General features: G+C 37.9%; 1 protein-coding gene across 2 annotated transcripts in view; it reads left to right on the top strand.

The window, feature by feature from the left end:
- The window catches only part of SIK2 (salt inducible kinase 2), a 61,501-nt gene that overhangs the window by 3,180 nt on the left and 33,061 nt on the right, over window positions 1–25,260 (top strand). Inside the window, exons 2-4 of one of the 2 annotated variants that reach the window (XM_026068658.1) lie at window positions 2,073–2,189; window positions 6,114–6,177; window positions 24,515–24,676. In XM_026068658.1, the coding sequence (XP_025924443.1) occupies window positions 2,148–2,189; window positions 6,114–6,177; window positions 24,515–24,676 (268 nt within the window). In that variant the 5' untranslated portion in view covers window positions 2,073–2,147. Of the gene's footprint in view, window positions 1–2,072; window positions 2,190–6,113; window positions 6,178–24,514; window positions 24,677–25,260 lie in introns of those variants that run through there. The other variant, XM_026068657.1, reaches the window with a different exon arrangement.

Here is a 25,260-nt window from a genome sequence, read left to right as displayed (position 1 = left end):
GCAAGACTAAGCGGGAACTATGTATTTAGATAATCCAATCCAAACGTTAATGAACATTGCTATTCTTCCTTTGTCTGTCCCTTATTACTTGCACATGTGAAATTAGGCCTTCTTAAGTTTTATGTATATACCTTATGTAAGACAGTAAATATAGTTGAAAGGAATGAGAGTAGAGTAAGAGGGTAGCAAGTCAGAATAGAAACATGCTATCCACCTGTTTTACTTGCATGGTTTAGAGGTATTGTCTTCATAGTCACAGGACAAACTTTCAAAGGGAGGCCAGTGATCTCTCAGGACTTGATCCCTGTTTACTGATCGCTGTTCATTGTATATTTCTCAAAGCAGAATGTAGTGTGATGTGAAAGAGGGCAGAGTAGATCTATTATGGACAGTGCTATACTTAGAAATAGTTAGCAGAATAGAACAGCAAAGCACATTTTGAGATCAGGCATCAGGATTATCTAAGTTGCTGTATGTCATATTGGGAGAGAAGAAATAGTTGCAGATAGCTGGAGAAGAGGAGGAGAGCACTGAACACTTGAATAACATTTTAAGTACCGCTTCTCCCAACAGTGTCAACTGTTACATTTTGAAGAATACAGGCTATAGAACAATTTCATGGTTAATGGTGAATGTGTTGTAGAATGTGAACCTTTATTCCTTTTTTTTTGTCTAATGCCCATATATACTGTTTTTTGATTAAACTCAATTTTAGTGAGTGGCAGCGAGTTCTACAATGATGAGGAATTGTGAAAGTTAACCATCTTTTGCATTGTTTTGGAAATTTTTGTTTGTGCTTTGAAAACCAGAATCTTGTTCTACTTCAGCTGTGTTGTAGTGCATCCTGCATTTAAAAAAAAGTGACTTTCCATTGATTACAAGGCTAGATCACTTTATTCACTCATAGCAGGGTCTTAATTCTTATTTTATTTCTCTGGTGGTTGGGGAAGGCAAGTATGCCTCTGTGAAGAGGTTACAAAGGAAAAGCATGTTGAAATGAAGTCAGTAAATAGTTAATTCTGAATTCAGGTAGGTCCATAATCAGCCTTACTGGAGATAATGAGGTTCACCTCCTGTGGATTTTGTCTCCTGCATAACAGCTGTCTCCTGTAGTTCAATAGTTTATGTGAAATACAGCTATAATTGGAAGTGTTTGTGTGATTTTTATTGTTTGCTCCTGCTTCAGCATTTGTAATGTGGTGTTCAGGGTGAATGTACACCGTTAATGTATTTAATATTTTTCAGTGCTGTTATGTTTTGTGTGTGTTTTCTTATAGCAGCTGTAGTTGTTTCCTCTTTGTGAAATTAAAAAAAAAAATTTTTTTTTGAAATTAAATTTTGGAATCTCACAAGCATGTGTCCTCTAATTTGTTTCTCAGATATTGACTAAAAGTAAGGTCAGTAGGACCCAAATCTGTTTTCTAAACTAGTTGAGCTGTTTGCAGTGTTTGACTGGCAGGCATATCCCTAGAGATGAATATTTTTCCTCCCTGAACAGATGAATTGCAGATGTCCTTGTGTAATAGCATATTCATCACAGTTAAAAATAAGTATGTAACAGTCAGAACTACACAAGTCTACTGTATCTTTAATTACTTGTGTAAAGACAACAGTTGCTGCTTAAATGTTGCTTTACATCTGTAGAATTAAAACTGGCTACCTTGACTCCAGAAGTGGAAATAATTAGGCTTTCTAGAGAGCTTTTTGTCCTTAAAGCACTTGTACATACAGGGTCCTTAGTTATTCCCACCACCTGCTGATATAGGAACTTTCTGTAGCTGGGCCCATTGGAGCACTAACCTTCTACCACCTGCTCTGTGTCTTCCATTTCCAGTGAAGTTTTTGGTTACTGACATGCAAATGTAGGTGATAGTCCAGCAGACACTTAATGGGACTACTGACATGTTTAATGTGCTGCTGTATTGTTAAATCCTGAAGCGTGGGGTGTGTATTTCTGAGCTAGAAGAAAGATCCTTAAGTTATCTAGGATTATGGTACTCTTTATAATCAGGATGAACTAATAATGAAAAATGTTGGGGAGTTTTAATCTCAATTTTACTCTTTGGCTGCAGGTGGCAATAAAAATCATTGACAAATCTCAGCTGGATGCTGTGAATCTGGAGAAGATCTATCGAGAAGTGCAGATAATGAAAATGCTTGATCACCCACACATTATAAAGCTCTACCAGGTATGTTTGGCAGTGTTTTCTTCCCTTCTCTCTGTCTTTACTCCAGTATGAAGTTTACTCTACACCAGTGATGTCTTGCAGATGGCCAGTCCATGACAAACTCTCAACTTTTCTGGGATTGAATTGTGTTGGGTACACGTTTAATATTTTTGCATGCCCATAAACAGTGGTCTTGCTTGTTCTGTGGTACTAGTTGGGCTGGCACTGTTAGATACTCAGATATACCTGAAATCTACTTAAAAATATGCAGAAAATTGTAAATGTGATGCTAGTGAAAGAGCTGATTTTTGAAATACCTGGTCATGAAACTTTCCTGTCTATTAGTAGACAAACCATCATGTAGCTAGAGCAGTGCAGGAATATTCAGCACAATGTGTCTACAGTGAGAATTTGTGTAGGCAAGTATCAAGAGTTGTTAGTTTTGTGATTCCTGTGCTGCCATCTCCATCCCCAAACTATCAAAAGGAATACTAATAGTTGTGGTGTGATGATGAATAAACTGAACCTTGGCTGACTAGATGAATTCAAAATAAAAATGGGGGGTAGAAAAGAGGTTAGAAGGTCAGAGTGGAAAGAATTTTAGATGAAGAGAAGAAAACAGAATAGATCCTAGACTTCAGATCAGTTTTAGAAATGTATGTTGTGATCTAAAAGTTGGTTTCCTCAAGGTAGGCTTACTGTCAATGCACAAAAATAGTGTCTATTTTATACTTATTGGTGGAAAGAGTTGGCTTTTCCCCTCAGGTTTGTGCCTGTGAAAGGGAGGAGTGCTATTTTTTTGGAAATCTGATTACTGGATGGTTTTCTGTTCTTTAAATCTGATAAAAGTGTGCCTTTCATGTGTATTGATTAGTACAAGCTAAGTGCATATACAGTGAGCTTTGGCATGTATTAGAAATGGCTAGTAAAAGGTTATCCCCTACCTGGAAACATGATTTCTTCCTTATGTTTCTTCTAGCACTGTACAACTGCCTGCTGAAACTCCCAACAAGCAGAAGCCCAGTGTATTTCTTTGTCCTCAGCTGGTGTCTGATGACAGTTTAAGCCTGATATTGTGTGTGTATATTTTTTGCCTTATAGGTCTATCAATTAAGTAACTTATGTGGATCTGCTAGTTCTCCGTGCTGTTCTCTGACTAGTTTAGTTAAGGTGTGTTTATGGACGATTGTCCTGTAGTAAATACTACTGTCAGTATTTCTGGCTGCTCAAGGTTATCAAGATAGATGAAGTGCTACATCCAAAGTGGTCTTTTAAATGTCCTTGGCAATGCAGAGGTGGTTTAGCACATGTGCCTCTAAGTTTTCTGAGTACTTAGCTGGAAGGAAGCTGAGGACTTGTGTGGCTGTACTGATTTTCTTTGGTCAAATCTGTGAGAGAGCAAGCTGAGGAATACTTGCAGCATCTCTTTGGTATCTTTGAGTAAGATGACATGATGAGGGTATGTAAATCCAGATTCTGCCAATATGCTTGTGATGTAAATGCATACACCAAGTGAGAGCTATCCAAAAACTTTATTTCAAAGTGTGTTTATTAGAAGATGGATAACAAGTTCTGTGGTGGATTTATTTCTGTTGGAATCTTGCATCATTGGTGTGGTGGACATGGACACATTATTATCCTAAACTGAATTATTTATGTTGTAGAATTGAATGCATTCCTTTCCAGTGTAATGGATGAGTAATTATGGTACAAGAGTATGTTTATTAAAAATAAAAGATAAACATGTACTTGTAGAAACATGCAATTACAGACTTTTTAAAAAGTTTGAACATTTTTACTTGTGACTTTACTTTTTTAGTGCACACAGTTTATATAGTAATATATAGTTTTGCTTTGTTTTTTCCTATTCTGTTTCATTTTCTGTTCCCGCTAGCATAGTGGTAAAATATTTGAGGCTGTTGACGTTTCTGCTTCATGTAAATCTTACTTTGAAGGCTTTCTTCAGAATATATTCTTTGGGATCTTTTTGTAAGTGGTGTGTTTACAAACTAAATAGTGCTTCTGAGATACTCTCTTGCTTATTTCAAATAAACCTAGCTCAACAAACAAATTTGTGCATGCTAAAACCAAACTTTTGACTTTTAACTGAGATCAGATCTCGCAGATTGCTGAAGGCAGTGTGTGTGATCACTTGCACAAGGGCTTGGATCTTTGGAGTTACAATTACTCTGTTGAATAAAGACAAAGGGCCTGATTTAGCCTTGCTTAGCCTTAATTTCATGTTAGGGAAAAGAGACTGGCACTTCCTTTTTGAAATAGCCTGTTGATTCATTGAGTAGAGGCAGATGTTAGAGAATTAAACTCTTAACTAGCTTGAGTAATACCTACCTCAGTTTCTCCTGAATGGATGACAAAACATGAAAATGAGAGAGGAGATTGGGTAGTTAAATTAAGGTTGGAGATCCTCAAGGTTACTTGAGGAGAAGGGTAATCGTTATGTAGTGCTTAACTTTTAAGTGAGTGGCACATTAGAAGTACATTTAGCAGATAGGTGATTTGACTTGTAAAACAGCATTCGATAAAACTGTCTAGTTTGCCTGTATAATGTGCCCATCACCATATTGTGTCCATGCTATGAGTTTGAGTTGCCTTGTATCAGGGAACTATGGAGGGTTGACAAAGTTAGGTAATGAACCCAGCAATGAATGGTGCTGCGTATTCGTAGTGCTCTCATTTTCTATCTGCTGGCTTGTCAGGTTTTTGGTAATTCTGCTGTTCCTATGACTTCCATGATTTGCCTCTGATTTCTTTTTTTTAATGTTCTTCTGAAAACAGTTCATCTATGAGCTAGTTTTCCAGTACTTTCAAGCTTGTATATGTAAACAAAATGCAGAAAGAAAATTCAAGATGGTCTTGTCTACAGGCAGCTTGGCCTGAACTCTTTCTGTGGTTGTCAAATAGTATAGGCCCAGTATGTGACTGATGTGGAAATTGTATTATACTGAAGGGAAATTCTATGTGACTTTATTTGAAGTAGGGAATTTCCAGTATATCTTTTGATCATGCTATTTGTATGAGTTCCTGGGTACCTGTTTAAGCAGTTTAGGAGTAGAGCCTTAGAAAGAAAGTTGCAGGATAACTGAGGGGGGGCTGCTCTTTCCCAGTGTGTTTCATGGAAAGATGGAATCTTGAATTGTTGGGTGTAATGTTCTTGTTCAAGGTCATGAGCATCTGTTTATGGAAAGCCTTTGAAGCCTTCCCCTTACCCTCTTTCATTTTTCGGTTTGTCTCCTATTCCTTCCAACCTCGCATGTTTCTGAGTTGTGAGCAGTCTGTTTTTGTTAACAGGAAGGCTGGAAAGGCCAGCAGAAAAGGTAGAGGATGCTTAAAGGGTTGTTTTAATCCAGAGAAAATACTGTAAAGCTACAAAGCCATCATGTACTCTGCCTGACTGTGCAATGTGATCCTGTGATGTGGTGCTGTATCTGAAATTTGCCAGTTTAAGACTGCTCATTTGTTTTTTTTCTTTCAGTAACTGGAGAACTGTTGGTAACAGAGGTCAGTAACAGCCCCAGACTTCTTTCTCAAGCACAGATACTAACCATCCATCAGCATGTTAGAGGAGTTGAACAAGGGAATTACTTAGGCTGATTCCTTCAGGAAAAGTCTTGAAACTAGTCAGTGAGGATAGTTTCTTGGGCTAGTCACTTGTGGCCAAGAATCCTATCCACCTCTTCCTCTGTACAGTAGCTTATTAAGGTGTTTAAAGCTTAACTGTGTGCTTAGCACACAAGTGCACCCCTTGAAATTGTTGAGATAATTTGAAGAAACAAAGTGAAAAACTGTGATAACTGTATGTGCGAGACCAAGACTTTCACTTCTTTTCTTACCAAAGGAGAGATTTGAAAATGTGTATTCATGTGGGTTCATTTGGTTTTTTGCTCTTCCCCCAAATAAACTAATATGCGATTTCTCCATCAACAGGTGATGGAGACCAAAAGCATGTTGTACCTTGTGACAGAATTTGCCAAAAACGGAGAAATTTTCGGTAAGCAAGAGAATATTTTCATGTTCAACAATTTAACCTTAACTTCTGAAGTTTGCCATTTGCAATTATTTTGGCCAAGGATCCCTTTTACTGTGGTATGTCATTTTGTTATCTGTCAAGAAAAAGCAGTGACACCTGGCACTGTCTCATTTTAGAAATAAGTCTAGGAAAAATTAGTTTACGCTGGTATAAAAAGGTTAAAGAAAACTGATGTCCCTTTAGCAGAAGACATAGGTTAAACAAAATAGCGCAGGGTGACCTGTGATCTCACTTGGTGACAGAATTACCAGTTTTCATCATTGAGTTGAGATGAAAAACTCTTGTCTTTAAATGTTCAGCCTGATGATGAATAGTGGCCCAACCAGCATTTCAGGTAAGCTGAAGAAGTTCTATTTTTGTGTTTAATGTTTTCAGACATGATTTTTTTAATAAGTTTCCAGGAAGAACGTGGCAGTAGGGAAGAGTGTCTGTGTGGGGGTAACTTGGAGCAACACAATAATAAGTATTTTAAGTGGTCCGAGTTGACTGACTGATTCAAATTCACACTAATGTTTTTTCTTTGGTCCAAACTCCTCACTTAAGCAGGAGTTCTGTAATAAATTCATATGAAATACAGTAATTTGTTAGTTGCAATACTTTACAATGCAGGTTTTTCTTTTGTAGCCATCAGATGCATAGCGTAATGGGGGATTTGTTCTGATACTACAAATGAAATAGTTTTACTCTAAATGGGAATTAATATGTATTCCAGATTAGGAGCTTGTCTCTCACCTTCTAAATGTGAGGCTGATGATGAAGTTGAAAAATGAAAGTAGGTGATGGGTTTTTATATAAACTTGCATGAAGAGATGGACAGTTTCCTATGATTAATCAGGCTTAGCCAGATCAGTTTTGGTGGGCCCCTGCTGAGTAGAATGAGTAGTCATTCACAGTGCTAGATGAAAGTCTTAATGTGATATTTATTAGCAAGAGTTACTTTTCCAAGAGTCTTACATAAAGGCGTAAGTGGCTATGGTAGTAAACTACAACAATGAGATAGTGGGTTTTGTCCTGAAAGTTGCCTAAACTGGAAGGAAAGATCACATCAGGTGGATTTTTGTTTCAAAATGTAACACAGCATATGCATAATGCAGTTCCTGCAGTTCCTCTTTTTCCTGTGTCTTGTTTAGCACTAATTGAGTTAACTTTTCCTCTAAGATGGAAACAAGATGGGTATTCATCATGTAAGCCTGCCTGCTTTGGCATAAATTAACAGAAGCTATCAGCATGTGAATGAATTTATCACATAAATACAAGGGAAAGCCAAAACTGTGTATGATCATCTACTGATTCTGGTGCCAGAGGAGAAATAGATGCAAAATTAGTATGACTGGAGCTTGAAACTGAGATGCTGGGGCACTGATAAATAAATCTTCTGCCCAGTGCAGGGAAAGAAGTGGAATTCTGAACAGTTGGGTCCAGAGAGGCAGGTAATGCTGCCAGCCGTGTTTGTACATGTAAGCTGTTCTTTATCGTTCTAACCTAAGAACCTTGTCGTTTTCTAAGTAAACCAGTGCAAGGCAATTGTAAAATACGACTGTTCTGAGGAGGTGGAACTTTGCACTTGCTTTGCCCTCTCTTTAGTGTAAATGACCACCTGAAATGCAGAACAGGAGAGAATCATTCAGTGTTTTGAAGGATCAGAAGAATGAAGGAAGCTTACTAAATCTTGAAACCTTCAGCTGCATAGTATGTAGAAGGGAATTGGTGAGGTGGGTTTTTTTGAGCCTTTACTCTTCCCAGGGGCAAAGTGGATAATGCCACCCTCTTAAGGTTTTCTTTTTTGTATTGATCATGATTCCTGCACTCTTTCCCTGTGTAGTCATGCTTCTTGACTGTGGTAATGGGCACAGTAGAAGAATCTTGTATGGATAAGTAACTGAGACCTGGTTATGGAGCCAGGTTGTACCTGCTGACCTCTGTTTCAGTGTAGTTTGAATAATTGTCATAGTTAAGAAAGTATTCAGGCGTTCAAATGCTCATGCTATAGACTCGATGCTCTTCATTCTAACCTAAGGACTTTTAAGTCCTTCTAATATAACTAGTTAGTTATCTCAAGGTTATTTTGTCTTTTGTGATTGCACTATGCACGTTTCCCAAGTTACTCTGGGATTTTTGTTTGTTATGGATATGAGTGTAGCAGCAAAGTCTTCTCCAGGAGGAAAAGGCTGAATCTGCCTTAGTAGTGTTCTTTGTTAGACCACAAGAAAGAAACCATACAAAATGTGAGGTTAATTGGTTAAATGCATCATTTTAACCTATATTAGTGTATTAACTTTACAGTGCATGTTAGTGATCAAAGCCTACCTGAAAATTGCTTTTTCTCAGCTCCTGTACATGTGACAATGCTTCTGGTACTTTGTGTTTCTCTGACCAAAGATGAGCTCACTATTCATAAACTTGTTTGAAATGGACAATCTGCAGAATGGCAAGATGCTATTATAGTAAGGTTGGGGTAATAAAATACTCAGAATGTTGCTCTTGCTTCAGCGTACAGCATGTAAGCATAGGTCTGTTTTGGGGTCTGCTAATGTTTGAATACCTTGTGCATTTCCCAGGAACATTTCTTTCTCCAGAGGGACTGCTTGATTTATTGTGCTTTACACTGACTGCCATCTGGAAACATGGAATAAGAGAAAAGGGGATTCTGTTTTTCTCACATGCTAAGCTGCTATTCTCAAACTAGTACTAATCTTGAAGCCCAGCCACAAGATTGCCGGCTGGCCTACCTACGCTTCAGGACATCTTTTACATATATGTCACCAAATTGTTTAATTAAAGATTTTTTTTTCCAGTAGCACGAAGAACAGGTGCTGAGCTAATATAACTGTAGAGGCCTACTTAGAGCAGGTAATTATTTAGAGTATGTGAGGAGCTCAGTTGAAATGAGTTGGAGTTTCTCCATGGACTTTATTAGGGTTTGAGTAGTCCTTAAATGCTGTTTTTAACATTAGCTAGGCCAGGGATGACCTTTCTGCACTCTGTACAGTGCGATCCTATGYGATGAGGACAATTCAGTGAACCATCTTCATTGAGACAGGTTCCCTGACTCTCTGATCCACTCAGAAATGGCACTAAGTTGTGCGTATCTGGCATGTAATGGGACATTGTTAGGCATTGTAACAAAAGTACAACTCTAATTTTTCAATTATTTCTACTGTTCTATTTTTTCAAGCTTACCCATATTTATAAAGGAAAAAGAGTAGGACTCGGCCATAGAATGCTTGAAGATGAAAGTATAGACTCTTGAGTGCTATTTACAGATTTGTAGATTGTGACTGTTGCATCATTATTTCTTACTGATTGATTAACACCTTAACACCTATCTCATGTTTCAACAAACTGTTACAACATCCAGCTAGAGAGCTAGAAGGGTATTGTGGACTATAAGAGGATTTTTTTTCCCTTTAACTCTTCTATTTGTTCTTTCCATGGAATCTTTCCATTCATTTTATAACTTGCTTTGAAAGCTACATCATCGGATGTTTGGTCTTACAAGATTTGCATAAGTGATTAACATAATCCATAGATTTATCTTTGTAAATACATGAGGTTAAAGATAAGTTTGTGCATTTTATGTAGTTTCAGTCAAGATTCTGTAACTATTCCGTTGCATTTATGAGACCAGGAGCTTTTTGCTGCTTCCTTCTGTGAGAAAATGAGGTGGCCGTAGAAGAAAAATTGACAGAAAGCAAAGAATGTACAATTTGGATCAGTATGGCTAAGACTTTAGAAATAACTTGGATGCTGACCTTTTTTGCCTTTTTATTTGTGTCTTGGTTTTAATGCGTGGGTCATTTCCTACTGTACTTTGACTTGAAAACTCTGTAGTTCATTGTGAAGAAACAGAGGCATTCTGGGCTTTGAGACTTTTCCCACTTCGTTTCATTAATTTGCATTTCAGACACAATTTGCTAATTCTCTTAGACCTTGCTTTCTCATTAAAATAATTAAAGGATCCTTTTGGGTCTATTACTGGAGAGTTGATATTTCAGGATTTTTTTTCTAAATTAATAAGAATTTTTACTGGAGTAGTAATTTTTATCTGAGAGTGACTTAATTTGTAATTGAGGACAGGATACTTCACTGTAAATTGTATGTATTAGTCATTGTTACATATGTTTTTGGAGGAGGAAGCAGCAATTAGGTAATAGTAGAAACGTGTTAAACTTTCAGAGGGTAACAGGGTCTGCTTTTTTTCTGCAGACTGTCTGACAGAAAAGCCCACTATAACAATAAGGCCAATGTGAAAAGCAAGTTGTCACTGACTACCTAATACCAACTTTGTTTCAAGTTTGTATGATACCCAGCGCAATGGGGGGTCATTTTCCATGACTGAGTCTCACATGCCCTAGTTGAGTAATGGAAGAAAGAAATAATAGTAAAATAGCACAGGAACAGAAATACTGTTGAAGGTAAAGGAAAGCTTTTCATCTGGAGCATCCTACACATATTGCTCCTCTGTTTAGGAATTAGACTAAGGTGTTAAAAGTAATGACCTCTGCTGCTTAATAAAAGGTAACTTCATGATGCTTATGCTTGATACTCAGACACTCAGAGTTTTTGGGTGCATTTTAGATTGCAGTAACAAAACAGGAGTTGCCAAAAAAGAGTTTCAGTGAAGCAGAACTTTGTCGGTCAACATTGCCAAGCAGAATTCTGATGCTCATAGGGGGCATCAGAATAGATCTCAGCATGTGGAGGGCCCTTGAGATTGGAGAGCAGGAGAAGTGGAGCCTGGCTGATTTGGGTGGTGTGTGGGTTTTTTTTTCTTTTAATGCTTTGGGAGGGCAGGAGGGGTCATGGAAACTGAACTCAAATGGTCAGAGTCTCTCCTTGTCTAGGTTCTCTCTTTTTTTTTTTTTCTTCCTCACCTTTAAGTCCTTATCGTTGGACTGGTGGTGTCATAAGTGGGATAGCATGTCCGGGGGAACTCTGATGTAACTGCAAAGTGGAGAAAACCAGGGTGGTATTTTAAAAAAAAAAGTGGAGGGGGGAGTAAGTTGACACAAACCATGTGAGTGTTTAGGTTTTTCCTTCTTCATGTCATGGTCTCTCACTGGCTGTATGGAATTTGCCACTTTACTCTAAAAGTATGTAAAATAGTCTCCTTTTTCTAACCTTAGATTTCAAACTGCAGTAACAGTGGGATGTTCTTCTTTCCCCAGATATCTTCAAAGTTCATAGCATTGTGTCTTCCTGGTTTTTGAGGGATATTGTTTTTTTCCTGTAAAGCGAGATGATTATAAAGCTGTGGAACTCAGTATTTTTTCAATTAATTTGTTTCCTGACAGCATATAAATATTGTGCTCTGTTTTGTTCTTTGTCTAACCTTTGACTGCACTTGGAAAAAATAGCTCCGAGTTTCTGGACAAGAGCAGATCATTTACGTTCTTACTGCAGAGCTAGTGAGAGGGGGAGAAGTATATCCCAAAAGTCAAACTTGAATCTAGTGAGGCTGATCTTCCTTTTTGTTCCCTCTGTAATTGGGGGAGTGAGAGACCTCCCAGGGGTCTGGTTCAGAACAAGGGCTGAACTGAGCTTTGACTCACCCTCCAGAGGAGCCTCTCTCTCTTCTCTTGACCACAGGAGGAGCCCAAAGAGAGATTAGACTCACTATATTGAAGTTAGCCATAGCGATCACTCCTCAGCCTAACTTTGGTACTTAGTAGTTTACAAAATTTGTAAAAGTTTATAAAGTCCCTTTTCTATCTATCATTCCTCTTACCATAAAGTACACATCATGCTCTTCAAAACAGTTATCAGTGTTTGGTAACTGGTAAATATTCTCCTAATGCTGTGTCAGACTTGTAAGTTCATTGGAGCAGCCTGGTATTGAACCTTACTGAGTCCTTTCAGCTCTGCTAAACCATCATTTCATAGTGCTGAATGCTAGTTCATGCAAGGGATTACGTTTTATCCCTTGTACTAAGATTCTTTGCGCTATTCATGGCTGCAGAAAAAATTTCTACACTCAACAGCAGTTGTCAATTTAGCTTTTGCTAGTTAGTCATTGCTGTAAATGTTATTTTAAGTCTAGTCATTTTAAATGCTGTTACATTTTAAAGCTGTGTGGTTTTTTTAATGTCTTTAGACTTAATAAAATATTTGAAGAAAAAGGTTGCAGTTGTGCTTAATACTTCAGTTCTACAAAGCTTTTAAGCTGACTATTTCTGCTGTGTTCTTAGAGTATATTCAGTGGCCACCTTGTAACCTTTCTTCAGCATCTCTCACCTGAAGCCTTTAACAGCTGAGCTGAGGATAACTGTTGGCTAAATTAATTACAGCAAACCTGTTCTGAAGGATTAGTTCTCTAGTTTTTCATCAGTGACCAGTTTTTTTGTTTACATTACAAGAATCCAGACTCTGGAGGGTAAAGCTGACTCTTCGGTCTACAAATAACCCAACCATTCAGCAAGGGGAAAGGGAATGTCTGAGGTTTCAGTTATGACCATTTGTACTGCTGTAAATATAGTTCATCCCCTCTTGCCTGCTGTGTCTGACATGCTCACTACATGAAAGACAGCGTACTTTAAATGTAGTAAATGTGACCAATCCCCACAGGAGTTCAAGACTAGCAGCTTGTATGATTTATGTCCAGTTAAGCTTATAAGTATTGAGAGCAATGTGCTGCTTTTGGCTGAAGTTTAGGAGAAATAACTTAAATTTTGTGCTTCAACTTCCTAATGTGGTCTGCAGCTGGATGTTTAGCACAAGACCTTTTCAAACAAGTGATGATAACACAACTTCTATATCCAAAATCCCAATATAGCTTTTTGGCACATGTAATGTGATGACTGTGCCAACGTACTTTTCTGGTACTCCTTTTTCTACTGCATGCCAAAAGTGTGAAGGAGATAAGTACCTAGAATAGGTAAGAAGACAACATTTCAACTGCCATTCATGGTGCCTGGGAAGAGCAGCATCACCACATTTACATACTTGTGTTACCTTCCATCTTCTTGTCAACTTTCCTGTTGGTTTAGGTATTGCTTACAATCTCCAGCCTGTTCTGCAACTGGACAGTAGGTAGAGAGGACCTTGCTGTCTTAAAGAAACTGTGGGGAGTAGTGGGATACTGCTAACCATAACATCAGGCTATGTTATTGTGCTCCTACTACTTGTACTCTTCTTAAACAGACATTGCTGCTTTACTATGAAGAACCATAAGGTTATTCTGAGATTTGTAAAAGAGTTCACAGTAGAAGCAAGATGTTTCTTAATCTTGTCAGGTGCCAGCCTGGGGCTATATATTATGTATAATTCACCATCCCATTTCAGAAATTAGTTTTGTGGAATAATAGCAATGCATGGAAATTCAAAATAAGCTACTTAAGTCAGTCCTGTTCATGTTCAACCTTCCTCTGTTTGCAACAGCTCTTGTGCTTTAACAGTATATACACTATGGTTGTTTGGAAAAATAGATCAGCCCAGGGAAGAGTCTGATGCTTCTCAGCTGCTTCTACACACACAATCAAACATCCCGGAGAAGCAGATCTCAAAGTAAAGCTGATTTTTGAATAGCATGCTACTGAATTTGGACAGAGGCTAGCAAATGTTTGAAAAACGCTTCTTACTAGAAAAACAGCAACCAGAATATGAAGAAATATTTCCACATTAGATATGAACAGTAACTAGCCATGTAAGGTGTGCCATGTTATGCAAATTAAAAGGTAGCACTGCTGTCACCCTTTTATTGATACTTTTCGAAGCTCTCTTAGAAATGTGGGGTACAATTTAACCAATGGGATGTACAATTTAACCTAAGTGGCCTAAATTCTATTTCTGATTTTGTTCTACTTGCTGGGGAAGCCAAGGTAGTGTTCTTTCGTCATCAAATCAAATTTTGCCAAGATCAAGATTCACTTCATAACTAGTCCTGTTGGCCTAGAAATTAGTGGATCTGTAGTTTGATGCCTTCATGCTATTGCAGTATCCTGGCTCAGTAAATACATGAGACGCTGAGTCTTTCAAGTCTTCTAGAATATTTCAGCATAAATAAATTTTAAGCCTTAAGGAGATGTTTGATACAAGTGCTTGCATTCTCAGCTGCTTAGGCTCTTGTCTGTTTGGTAAGCGAACAATAAAATTTAAATCTCTCCAGGAATATTTCTGCATAAAGGAGACCTTCAGGCATCTCTTTAGTTTCTTAAAGTAAGATCATTTAATTATGTCTGTCTGCAAGAGCCTAGTCTTACCTAGCAGTTTGTCTTGCCCATTTTCATATATGTCTGGGCACAGATGTAGAACTCTGGACTGGAATGGACTTAAGCAGCTATTTAGTATGTCCCAGCCCTAGCAAAGGATCAGCTACAACTAACATTTCTAGCGGAAGTTGTCTAGCTTGTTCTCAGAAATGTCCACAAAGGAAATTTCAGTAACCTTCCTAGACAAAACTATTCAAGATCTGAGTTTATTATGAAGATTATTTCTAGTGTATAATCTAAATTTCCTTAGCTGAAATTCAAACCCATTATTACTGTTTCTGTTAATAGGCAGCCATAAGCCCAGAAGTACATGTCTTCTAGTACTGGAATATTCATCCCTGTTCTTTACTAAGCTTGAAATTGAGGAGCAGTGTCTTTACTGCCTCACACTGAGCACAGATCACATAATCACAGAGCAGCTGAGGTTGGAAGGGTTCTCTAGAGATCATCCAGTCCAGCCCCCCTGTTCAGAGGAGGGTCAGCTAGAGCGGGTTGCTCAGGACCGTGTCCGACTGCTTTGAGTGTCTCCAAGCATGGAGATTCCACCACCCTTCTGCGTAACCTGTTCAGATTTTTGCCTGCAGAGTAAAAAAACTTTTTTCATATGTTTAAATAGTATTTTCTTTATTTCAATTTGTGCCTGTTGTCTCCTGTCCTTTCACTGGATACCGCTGAGAAGAGTTTGTCTCGTTCTTTACATTTGCCCATCAGGAATTTATACACATTGACAAGATCCCTTTGAGCCTTTTCTCCAGGCTGAACAGTCCCAGCTCTCTCAGCCTCTCCTCCGATGATGGGTGCTCTAATCTCATATCATCTTTGTGGCCCTTCACTAGACTTGTTCCAGTATGCATAGGTTTCTTAAGCAGACCCTTAACATACAAAGTGGAAAAAAAAAACAACTATACAATTATTCACCTAGATGAACGTTTTAAGTCAAAAGCTTTGACCGCTGGCTTTTTCAAACAATGTATCTGCTAATTGTATACTTTCAAGTAAATATTTTTTACAAAACATGTCTTAATGTCTCACTTGTTCTGAAAGCAAATGTACTACTGAAAGCCAGACAAGAAGCTGCTTTCTGAGCAAAAGGCAGGCTTATTCCTGCTCTGGTTGCAGCTGAACCTAAGGTGGCTTCTTGTTTCTATTTTATTACACAAAAACAGTAAAACATAAAAACACTTAATCGGAAGGTGTGATGCAAGGGTGAGATTTGTCTAAAGTACACACTTAGGAAACATCCAGTGGCTGGCACCACCTCTATCCTAACCTTTCCTAGTTGAAAGCTTGTTAATGCACAAATAGTATCTTTGCAGACATCAGCTTCACCTATGTAGATGGATTATGGCACATTTTATTTCTCCAGGAGAGAAAGTAGTGTATTTCAGCATAAATAACCAGACTGGTATTTCCTGAACAGAGACTATTAGACTTGGTGGGAAGTATAAGGCCAAGTGTATCTAAAAAGGTGCTTTGGAATTGTTAAATTACCCCTAAGAGGCCAGAGCCATAAAAGCAAATGACAGTTTAGATTCATTAACTTGTTTGCTGCATTACTAACAAAGGATGAATTAACAGCTTAAAGGGTTGGCTTGCATTTAGTGTAATTTAGTTTGTCTTTGACATCTGACTTCACCTTGATATCATGTGATTTGTCATTCACTTTGTGACTGAATGGTATTTAGCATGCAAATATTATGATCTCCCCTTGCTGCCAGGCTTTTGTTTGTTCATGTGCTTTGCCAAGTTAAACGAGCAGAAAATGCATTCAGATTTGGGTAGGTTAGAAGCTCTGAGGGAGCTTTTGATATCTGCAGGTTCTGGAGACCAGATCTAACAGGCTTTGCTTAAAAATGTTTTTGGGGGACTGTTGAAATTAAGTATAGTGCCTGCTACTGACTGAAGTCTCTAGTCTCACCATTTCAGAGGGCTCAGAAACAGCCATCTCTCGGCTGGCAGGACCTGTTTGGGAGACAGTAGCAGCAGTGCATGAAATGCTTTCAAATGAACGCAAAACCTTTAAGTCACCTTGGTTATGGAATATAGGCTTTTTTCTAAATAATCTGCCTACAAAGCATCTTTTAAATAAGTTTGTTTTACTGAGCATATTAAGAAGGTGATCTATTAATGATTGCAATTGTTTGTTTAAACCACATACATAAAAACAATTCAGAATTTACTTTACTAATCGATATCCTAATGCCTGGAGCACTTAATGGCAGCATAGTCTAGTGACCCAAATGGCAGCTGAGAACTCTGATGCTTAAGAACACAGTGTCAGGGAAGTAGTCAGTCTTACGCGATCTAGAAGAATTCTTAGATTTCTCCAGATCTTCATATTTCTTCCAAATTTTCAGATTTTCCAGATTATTTAACATGCAAAGGTTGTGTTTCTTACATTTCTAATACTGAGAGCACTGTGCTTTCCCCTTCCTTACACTGTCACGTTTACATTTGTAAAGAGTTTGAGGCACAAAGTTGGCATCATGGCATACATGGGGTTGAATTTGACATTCCTGGATTGATATTCATGCAAACTGCTTTATAATCCATGGATCTGTTTGTCCTGAAAACTTGGCATGTTAGGCAGTCATCCATGAACAGTGGCTTTGGCGTGGATTAAAAGAAGAGCAGCATTCTCAATGTGTTTATTTGTAAAGAATGTTTTCAAAAAAAGAAGAATGTTTGAGGTTCCTTCATCATATACTATACTGAAAATTATTGAAAACTGATTTTTTATGTAAAGAATGATAAATGAATTGCTAACTTCTACTATATTTAGTTTACTGTAGTCATAGATACAGAGTATTGCAGTGCTATGATGAATTGCTTGTATGACAGAAGAATCTTCTACCTCGTTGAAACTTCTTGAAGTGAGCACTTTTTAGGGAGGCAGAGTGAAGCTCCTCCATATTTGCCTAGGTTTATCATGGCTAAGCTTGGTTTAGATGTTAAGTTTTACATCTTACCTAAAAGATGTAAGTACTTGAAGCAATGTTACTGCATTGGTTCCATACTAAAGATTTGGGAAAGTGCTATGTGTTAGTGAAGCCATCTCTCTCAGAATTGCCTTGTTTTTCTCTTCTTTTCCTGTCTGGGTAGTGCCACATCTATTTTGGTTTGTCTTTTAACGTAAACCTGATCTTAGGGGAGATAATATAACTACAGATGGGGTCTCTACAGAGGGATGGTGGGGAATTGACAGAAAATTCAGCCTATTATTCTTTGGGGTGGGGGAGTAAAGGAAATAGTGATCCACCAGGTAAAGGGTGGGAAGTCAGAACCTGCCAAATTCTGAACCTGCTCTGATGCGTTTTGTGTAGTCCTTTGCAAGTAACCTTAGCTCTGTGATTTTTGTTCTGTTTCCTTCATCTGCAAAATCTGCATGGTGATATTTACAAGGCTAGTTTCTGATAAGTAACGTTCGGATAAAAGGAGAGCATTTCCCTTTCTGTGATATGCCCACAGAAGAGCCTGTCACAGCTTAGCTCGTAGAACGCTGTTTGCAGAACGTTAGGGTTACCTACAAATGTAAAGTTCTTTGGAAATGTAAGCACTTTGTGATTTGATTTTTAGTTTGAATTGTAGATATGCATATAGCTTAGCTTCACAAAATAGGTTCCTAGGTATCTCTGATTATCCATTAGGAATCTGGTAAGCGTTTGGGGGTAAGGTGTAGCTTAATAACTGAATTCTAGCTGACTCAAACATTTGCAGTTAAATGAACTGCGTCTTTGACCTTTTGGCATACCCTGAATATGCTTTACCGTAAGACCGTTTTCCCCCTCTGTAGGGGAAGAGTTGTAATGTTGTCAGAATCCAGGGTGTGTTTCTTTGCCTGGTCATATTGCATGAAATGCTATTCAGCAACTACTTACAGCTTTATTTTCTGTTTATCTTTTCAACTATCTAATATGAAACAGAATCTTGTGGGTTTGCTTTCTCCTCCTTCCTCTCCTACTCTGAGAACGAAGGTAGGAAGTGATGTGTCGCTTGGTGGGAAAGAAGGAAAAATTGTTGCCTCAGTGAGACCTCAGTCTCCGACTGCCTTGCCACGTAAAATGACTTTTAAAAGCATGAAAGATGGTTTTAAATGTAAAATTATTTTTTTCTCCTTTATATTTTCCTGAATATCTGCAAAAATCCTGAAGGATAGTGGGTGGCTCTGCACCCCCTCCTTCTCAACAACATAATTCTTTCTTTGTCCTTATTTGTAGTAACAATGAAGCAGGAATGCACCATCAGTGAAGGTTTACTGGAAAGATGTTTTCAGGTTTGGAGTTTGCTTAGTGTATCCACTCAAGTCTTCTCTGTTTATCATTGAGAAATGTGGAAAAACTTAAATTAAATGTTGTGAGCGCTATAAACAATATTGTATTAATTAGGAGGAAAAAAATCCAGGTATTCTGTATTACCTTGCTGCTTTGGCGTTATTTTGGGCATGATAATCTTTTTTGGGTCATTGTGATTGCATAACTAGCTTGGAAGATGCAATTAGTCATTTTAATTATGGATTTTGTCAGAGATCCTTACAAATAAACAGAAGTAGGATCAAAACTTCCTATACGTCTTGTTTGTTTTTTAGCAGCTTTTTGACCTGTTAACTGAATTTAGACAGAATTGTTTGTGTCAGCTGGTCTGTAAATGATGATTCCTGTTCGTGGGACCTTCTCCATAAATGATAATTAGAAGGGGCTGATAGCAGCTCCAACAGTTAGTTATTTTAAGACGTGCATTTGGACCAGAACTAAAATTTCATAGCTGTGCTTCACTGAATTTAAATTTATTAAGCAGTTCTTCATTTTAACTTTCTGAAATACTCCTTAGCTTTGAAAGAGTCTGAAAGAGCTTTCAAGGCAACACTCTTCCATGCCTAAGGAATTGAGGACAATAGGAGAGAGGGGGAATCTGCAGGTTATAATTTGGGATAGAGAGTCCCAAAGTCTCATGTGCTGAGGCTGTCAGCGCTGGACTCAGCACTGTGCTTCAGAGAGAGCTTCAACTGTCCCCCGTTTCATCTCTCTCCAGGCATACGGTCTATTGAAAAAAATCAGTTTATTGAGGTTGGAAACTCAGAGCTGTAGCCTTCTGAGTTTTGAAGGTACCATCTCCATCCTTAAGTGGCTGGTGAAATCCTTCAGTGAGTTGACTGGTAATACCAGTAAGGAAGGATAAAGTTTCATGCTTCTACTGGCTGTATTCATGTAAATTTGGTGCTGTTGTTTCAATGTTGTTTTGTAAGAGGAGAATGAAGTGAGACACAGTCTTCAGGTTGTAACTGCATTTCTATTTATAAGGAATTTGAGAGATTTTTTTTTTGCCTGAAAGAATTACAGAATCTTTAAGAAAATTATTCAGAAAATGGAAGTGACATTTAAATATTTAATGTGACAATTTGGAGATAAGAGACAATAATGTATGTAACCAGGATTTTATTCCTGTTTTTGTCTGCAAATCTCCAGGGGGGGGAGGGGGGGTTGTTGGGTTTTTTTGTGCAATTTGTCATTAGATACCAGATGTACAGGCCCAGTTTCCTAAATGGTCGTTTCCCATCATTTCTATTAAATTTGCCTTGACCTTAAACTAACACTACTGTAAATGAAGCAAATGTTTTTAATACTGGTCCTTCGAGTGACTGCTGAAGTCAGCTTTCTCACACTGAGGTACAGGGAACGAAGTAGGAAATCTGTTTTCTAGATCTGTTGGAAAGCAGTCATTTTACCTCCCTTGTGCTGGACACCTGGTGTTACACATTTGTAACGGAGCTGACCTATCAGTTAGTAGCTGCAGGCTCTCTGGGGGTCAGAGTGAATCCTTCTGCGGCAGCCTCATTTTCAGCCTCTAAGAATTTATCTGGATCAAGAAGAAATAATGACTCTGAGTCTGTAAGAGTTGCATCCAGGCAAATATATATCTAACAGCAGACATCAGAAACTTTTTAAACGGTAGCTAAGCAAGCTAGGATGTGTTGGACCAAATTAAGGGTGCACAGACTGAAATAAGATGAAACTCCACAGAAGGCAGAGAAACTATTCATTTAGTTATCTAGTATTGCAGATACAGTCTTGCTTTTGCCCAGCTAAAGTTTGTAAAGCACGTTAACGTGTTAAAACAACTTAAACGCAGCTCGTATATCTCCTAGGCATTACAAAAAAAATATTTTGAAATGTTAAATTATCAACTGCARTTTTATTGCTGATATATTTTGTCATGTGGCTCAGATGCCATTAGTGTATTTTTAAACCAATAATAAGTTGATTTTAAATTCTTGTTGCGAAGAAGAAAAAATTCTTTTTGCTTTCCTAATCTGAAAGACTTTGGCTTTGCCAAAATAAATAAAAAAAGCTGAACTTCCGATGAAGAGCAGAAGTGGTACGGGAGAACTGCTGACAGTGCAGTGAAATTGCCAGAACAAATGGTAGGCAAAAAATTCTTTTTTTTTTTTTTTTGTTAAATCCAAAATTTGAAGTGATTAAGTAGTTGAGTATAAGCCTATGGCTTAATAGCATACTGATGTTCTCAGTTGTATTAGTACAAATTGAAGAAACTCCCTTTTTGGCTTTGAGCGCAACTTTACTGTGGCTCTCTGGATCAGCTGGGAAGCTTTTGGTCTCTTTTTGTGCCTTTTTTAGCAGCACTTTCTCAAGAAGACATCTTTGTTTATACCAGTTGGTTTTCTATATGCCACGTTTTACAAGATGGAAATGCCACTTTTTGAAATAGGCTTTAGCAAAGTTAAGTGTAAGTTTTATTTGGTTTAATTCATGTCCAACTTTTTTAAAATCTTTCATTTGCTCCATGTCCTGTTTTAATGACTACTATTGCAGTTAAAGGTGACTTCTAGAAGCAAAAAAAAATCTTTGTCTTTAGAAAACATTAGATGTAATGGATTGAAAATTAGTAATTACGTGGCATGGATAAACCTGAGTTTTGAAGCCTCAAGCCTGTTTTTTTCCCCACAAATATTTCAGTAAGTCAGTAACTTTTAGCAGTGTTTTGTGAATTTTTGAATACTGAGTCTTATCTTCTGAAAAATATTACTGACCAATAGGAAACTATGTTTGGTAGCTGTTCTCTGCTGCATTTTCAGTTGCATTGCGCAAAACATTCTAACTTCCTTGTGGGTACTTTCCTCAGATTTGTTATATAATTTCAGGGTATTTACAGAGTCATGTAAGCATTTGCAGCAGACCTGTAATCTAGAGTTAATATGGAAATCTTGTACTTTCTGTGGAATTGGTGGGTATGTACTGCCAATTAGATGAATAATTTCCCATGTGTGTTATTGACTGGGTGATTTCCTGCCAAATAAGCAGTAGCTTTCTCACAACCCTTTGTTCTTCTTAAATCAGCACCATGCCACAGTTCCTCCAGATCTTCATATCACTGTTTCACTGCATTTTTTTTTCTAGTTTATATTGAAATTTTATGTATTTGTGATATGCTAAAGCCAGTGGTCTTGCACAGAAATGAGTCCAGAGTAATTCTGCTAAATTTAATTAATTTCCCACATCCTTACAGGTAACTGAAAGCTTAGTTTGGCCCTAGTTGTCTTATGCTCCCAATGGCCCTTTGCAAGCTGGGTTACTCTTACTCCATGTAGCATCAGAAACTAGCAGCTGCCTTGTTATTGAGGGCTTGTAAATTACATTTCCCTTTTCCCTCCTCACAACTGCTGGTTTGGGGAAATACTGCCCGAGTAGAATGCTTGGCATGTCCTCACTGTCTAGTAAGCTCTTTTACAAGACTTGCAGGATAGAAAAGGTTTCTTTGCTCTGAAGATTCCCCCCCAGCCCTAATGCAGGAATTACAGTCAAATGCCTGTAGACTGCCTTCCATTATCCTTAGCATTTTGGAAGGTTGATATTTGTATAACAACTCATAAGGCTGTGTTTTGTCACCTCATGTTAGGTACAGTGTAAGGTTACCTGCCATGGAAATAAGATGTGGAGTTGCAAGCTAATCTAACAACCTTATAACGATATTAAGAACCGAAGTACCAACTTATTTTAGGAACATTAGATTATATAAATTTAATTTTGTCTCTTCTGATTTATCCAAGCAGAAATCAACAGTCTGTACTCAAGGTTTTCCAGGAGCTGACTGGGTCGTTGATTATCATACATGTGACTTAAGTGCATTTTATTGTAGATCATTGTTATTACCTTGCTGAAACTGTTTATGCAACCTGTACCCTATCACTTTTTTTCCTACTAGCCACTCCAATATGAGCAGGGAGCAAGATGTACATTTTATTCATGTAATTAGCACATATAGAGATCTGTTCTGTGCGATAAGCGAATATCTGATAAAATCATATTGTATTTATGTGTAAAGTGGAATTGGAACATATTACAATGCTGAATCACAGCGTAAATCCTAAGAGTCTCAGATTTTGCTCTGTACTTTAAACAGAACTGGAAAGTGCTGGTGAATGAAAAATATTGCATGTGTAGGTATGGGCAAAATGAATTAATGGTGAGATGGAGTCTCCGGAGACAAAATCACATTCCAGATGAAGCTAATATTTCTGCCCTTCTCCTTTCACCCTTTAGCAGAAACTTGTAAGATAAACAGCAAAGATTTAAAATAGATCACTGTAAAAAAAAAAAAAAAATTCATTTGCTTTGGTTGCAGTAAAGCAATTGGCATCTTATTTCAGCTAATTACTTCCTGCTTCATTCTACTTGGATTTCATACCTGTTTCCAGAAAGCATTGCTACCGATGAAGACCTTGCGTGTTAGAGGATTGGATGAAAGAATTGAGGGATGAGGGTGGAAATGCTTTGTGTCCTGTCCACAGTGTCCATACAAAGCAGCCTTTTTTTGCATAGTCCTGTAAAGGTTATTGGTTAGAAGATTCATAGATATGTTTGATCATCTCTTTTTGAACAGTTTACCTTCCAGCATCACTGTAAAGTATTGCAGTAATCAACAATACAATAAGATGTATACTGTTTGACTTTTATTTTTCAAGAGTTCTGAGAAAGTAGTTGTGCTGAGAGGTTCTGCAGTGCCTTTGAGTGAATAGTGACAGTGCTGCACTGTCATGGAGCAGAACTGTTCCTGGAATACCATCTCATTTTATTAGAGAGAAATTATTTTTGTCACTCTACTAGTCATTTGGCCGAAAATCATCTTGCATTTTTAAACTCTTACCATTCTTCAAATAAGGTCGTCTCTTGCTCATTGTTTCTTGTTTATTTTAATTTCACTCCTAAAGACTGGTTGTTGTGTTGCAGCAAGTGGTTGCGGATCAGTGTGTGTGTGTATGTGCTGCCCTTGCCTGTGGATTGCTGGGTAGAATACCTGTGCGCATTTGCTGCACTTTGGCCATTAGCTGCAGTCTTTGCAGGATGTAGAAGGTGATTCTGAAAGCATCCTAACTGTTGATTTCTTGATTTTTTGCCTTGTAAGAGAAGTAAAAACTAGAATTGGCTATAGAAGCTCATTTCTTTCAGGAGAGTTGAACTGAAATCTCACAACTGCTGCTTCACTTGTTTGTGTTCCTGAGGATAAATGCAGTCTTCAGTTTCCAGAGCTATCGTTTGTTTCAGGACTATAATCAAATATGAAAGCAAAATGTTCTTCCTGCTTGTGGTGTGATGAAGGGAAGAGACCAGTCAGGATGGCTCCTTATGGCTACCGGTTTTACTTCCAGAGAAACAATACTTTTACGTTTTACTTTTACAACACACTGCATGTGTTGAGGTTTCAGAGAGAGAATTGTGGCATGAAGCTCACATGAACTGATAAGAGGCTAAGACTTGAAGTATCTTGTGATGGTGAAACCAGTTAGTTATTCCAGCCATTTCCCATTCCACAGGAGTTGTGTTGTATGAAAAGATTTATTGGAACAGTCATACAACCCTAAAAGAGGTAATAGAGGGTCGAGTTCGATTAGGCAGCAGCTTTTTTGTGCTCTTTTTTTCCACCCTTTTGGAAGGGAGCTTGGGAGAATAATGGGCTGGGAACTGGGACTGGCTGAAATCCTTACTGAGTTTGCTAGTGCTAAATATTTGAGAGAAGTTGCTTAATTTCAGGGTTACTGCTTGCTGGCTAATCCATTGAAACCTACTTTATTTGAACAGATTACCTCGCCAGCCATGGCCGTCTAAGTGAGTCTGAGGCCAGGCGCAAGTTCTGGCAGATCCTCTCAGCAGTGGAGTATTGCCATGGCCGAAAGATTGTGCACCGTGACCTGAAGGCTGAAAATCTTCTGCTTGACAACAATATGAACATCAAAATAGCAGGTACCCAGAATGTTGGTGATATTCAGTAACACCTTATTTTTATGAAAGCAGTTACACTAATTCAGTTGCTGCTGCCCGCGAAATCCTGCTGCACTTATGGTATAGAAAATCAGAGTGGTAATATATTTAATTTTTTTTCATTGTGGATATCACAGTGAAGGCAGCTAAAATAATTCCTAGATTAGCTCCATTATGCTTTCAGGAAAAAGGAAATAATTTTTGGAGTCATCGTCATTTTTTGTGGGTGTCATAACATGTCTGTAATGCTGCCAGATGTTCAGGTTAAAACAGAGTTAATCAAATAACTTCTTTCAACATTAGAAAAACTCAAAATGGAAGCTTATTGATTTTTTTTTTTTGCATGCATGCATGATTTCATTTTAATTATAAATTTAGACACAGCAGATGTTGCTAGCAATGGAAATCATTTTGTCAGTTGTCAACTCATTACAATTCCATGAACCCTTCCATGCTGACTTTAGCCCTCAGACACTTGCAAAGGGAAAGCTAGATAACATCTTGATTTGGAGGACTGTTGAACTTCAATCATCAATAATATGGGAGCAGAAAAGGAAGACTAAGTG

This window comes from Apteryx rowi, unplaced genomic scaffold, assembly GCF_003343035.1.
Source record: "Apteryx rowi isolate R43461 unplaced genomic scaffold, aptRow1 scaffold_278, whole genome shotgun sequence".
Classification (NCBI taxonomy): domain Eukaryota; kingdom Metazoa; phylum Chordata; class Aves; order Apterygiformes; family Apterygidae; genus Apteryx; species Apteryx rowi.
Note: the sequence above shows the minus strand (reverse complement) of the source record. Positions and strands in the feature narration are given on the sequence as shown.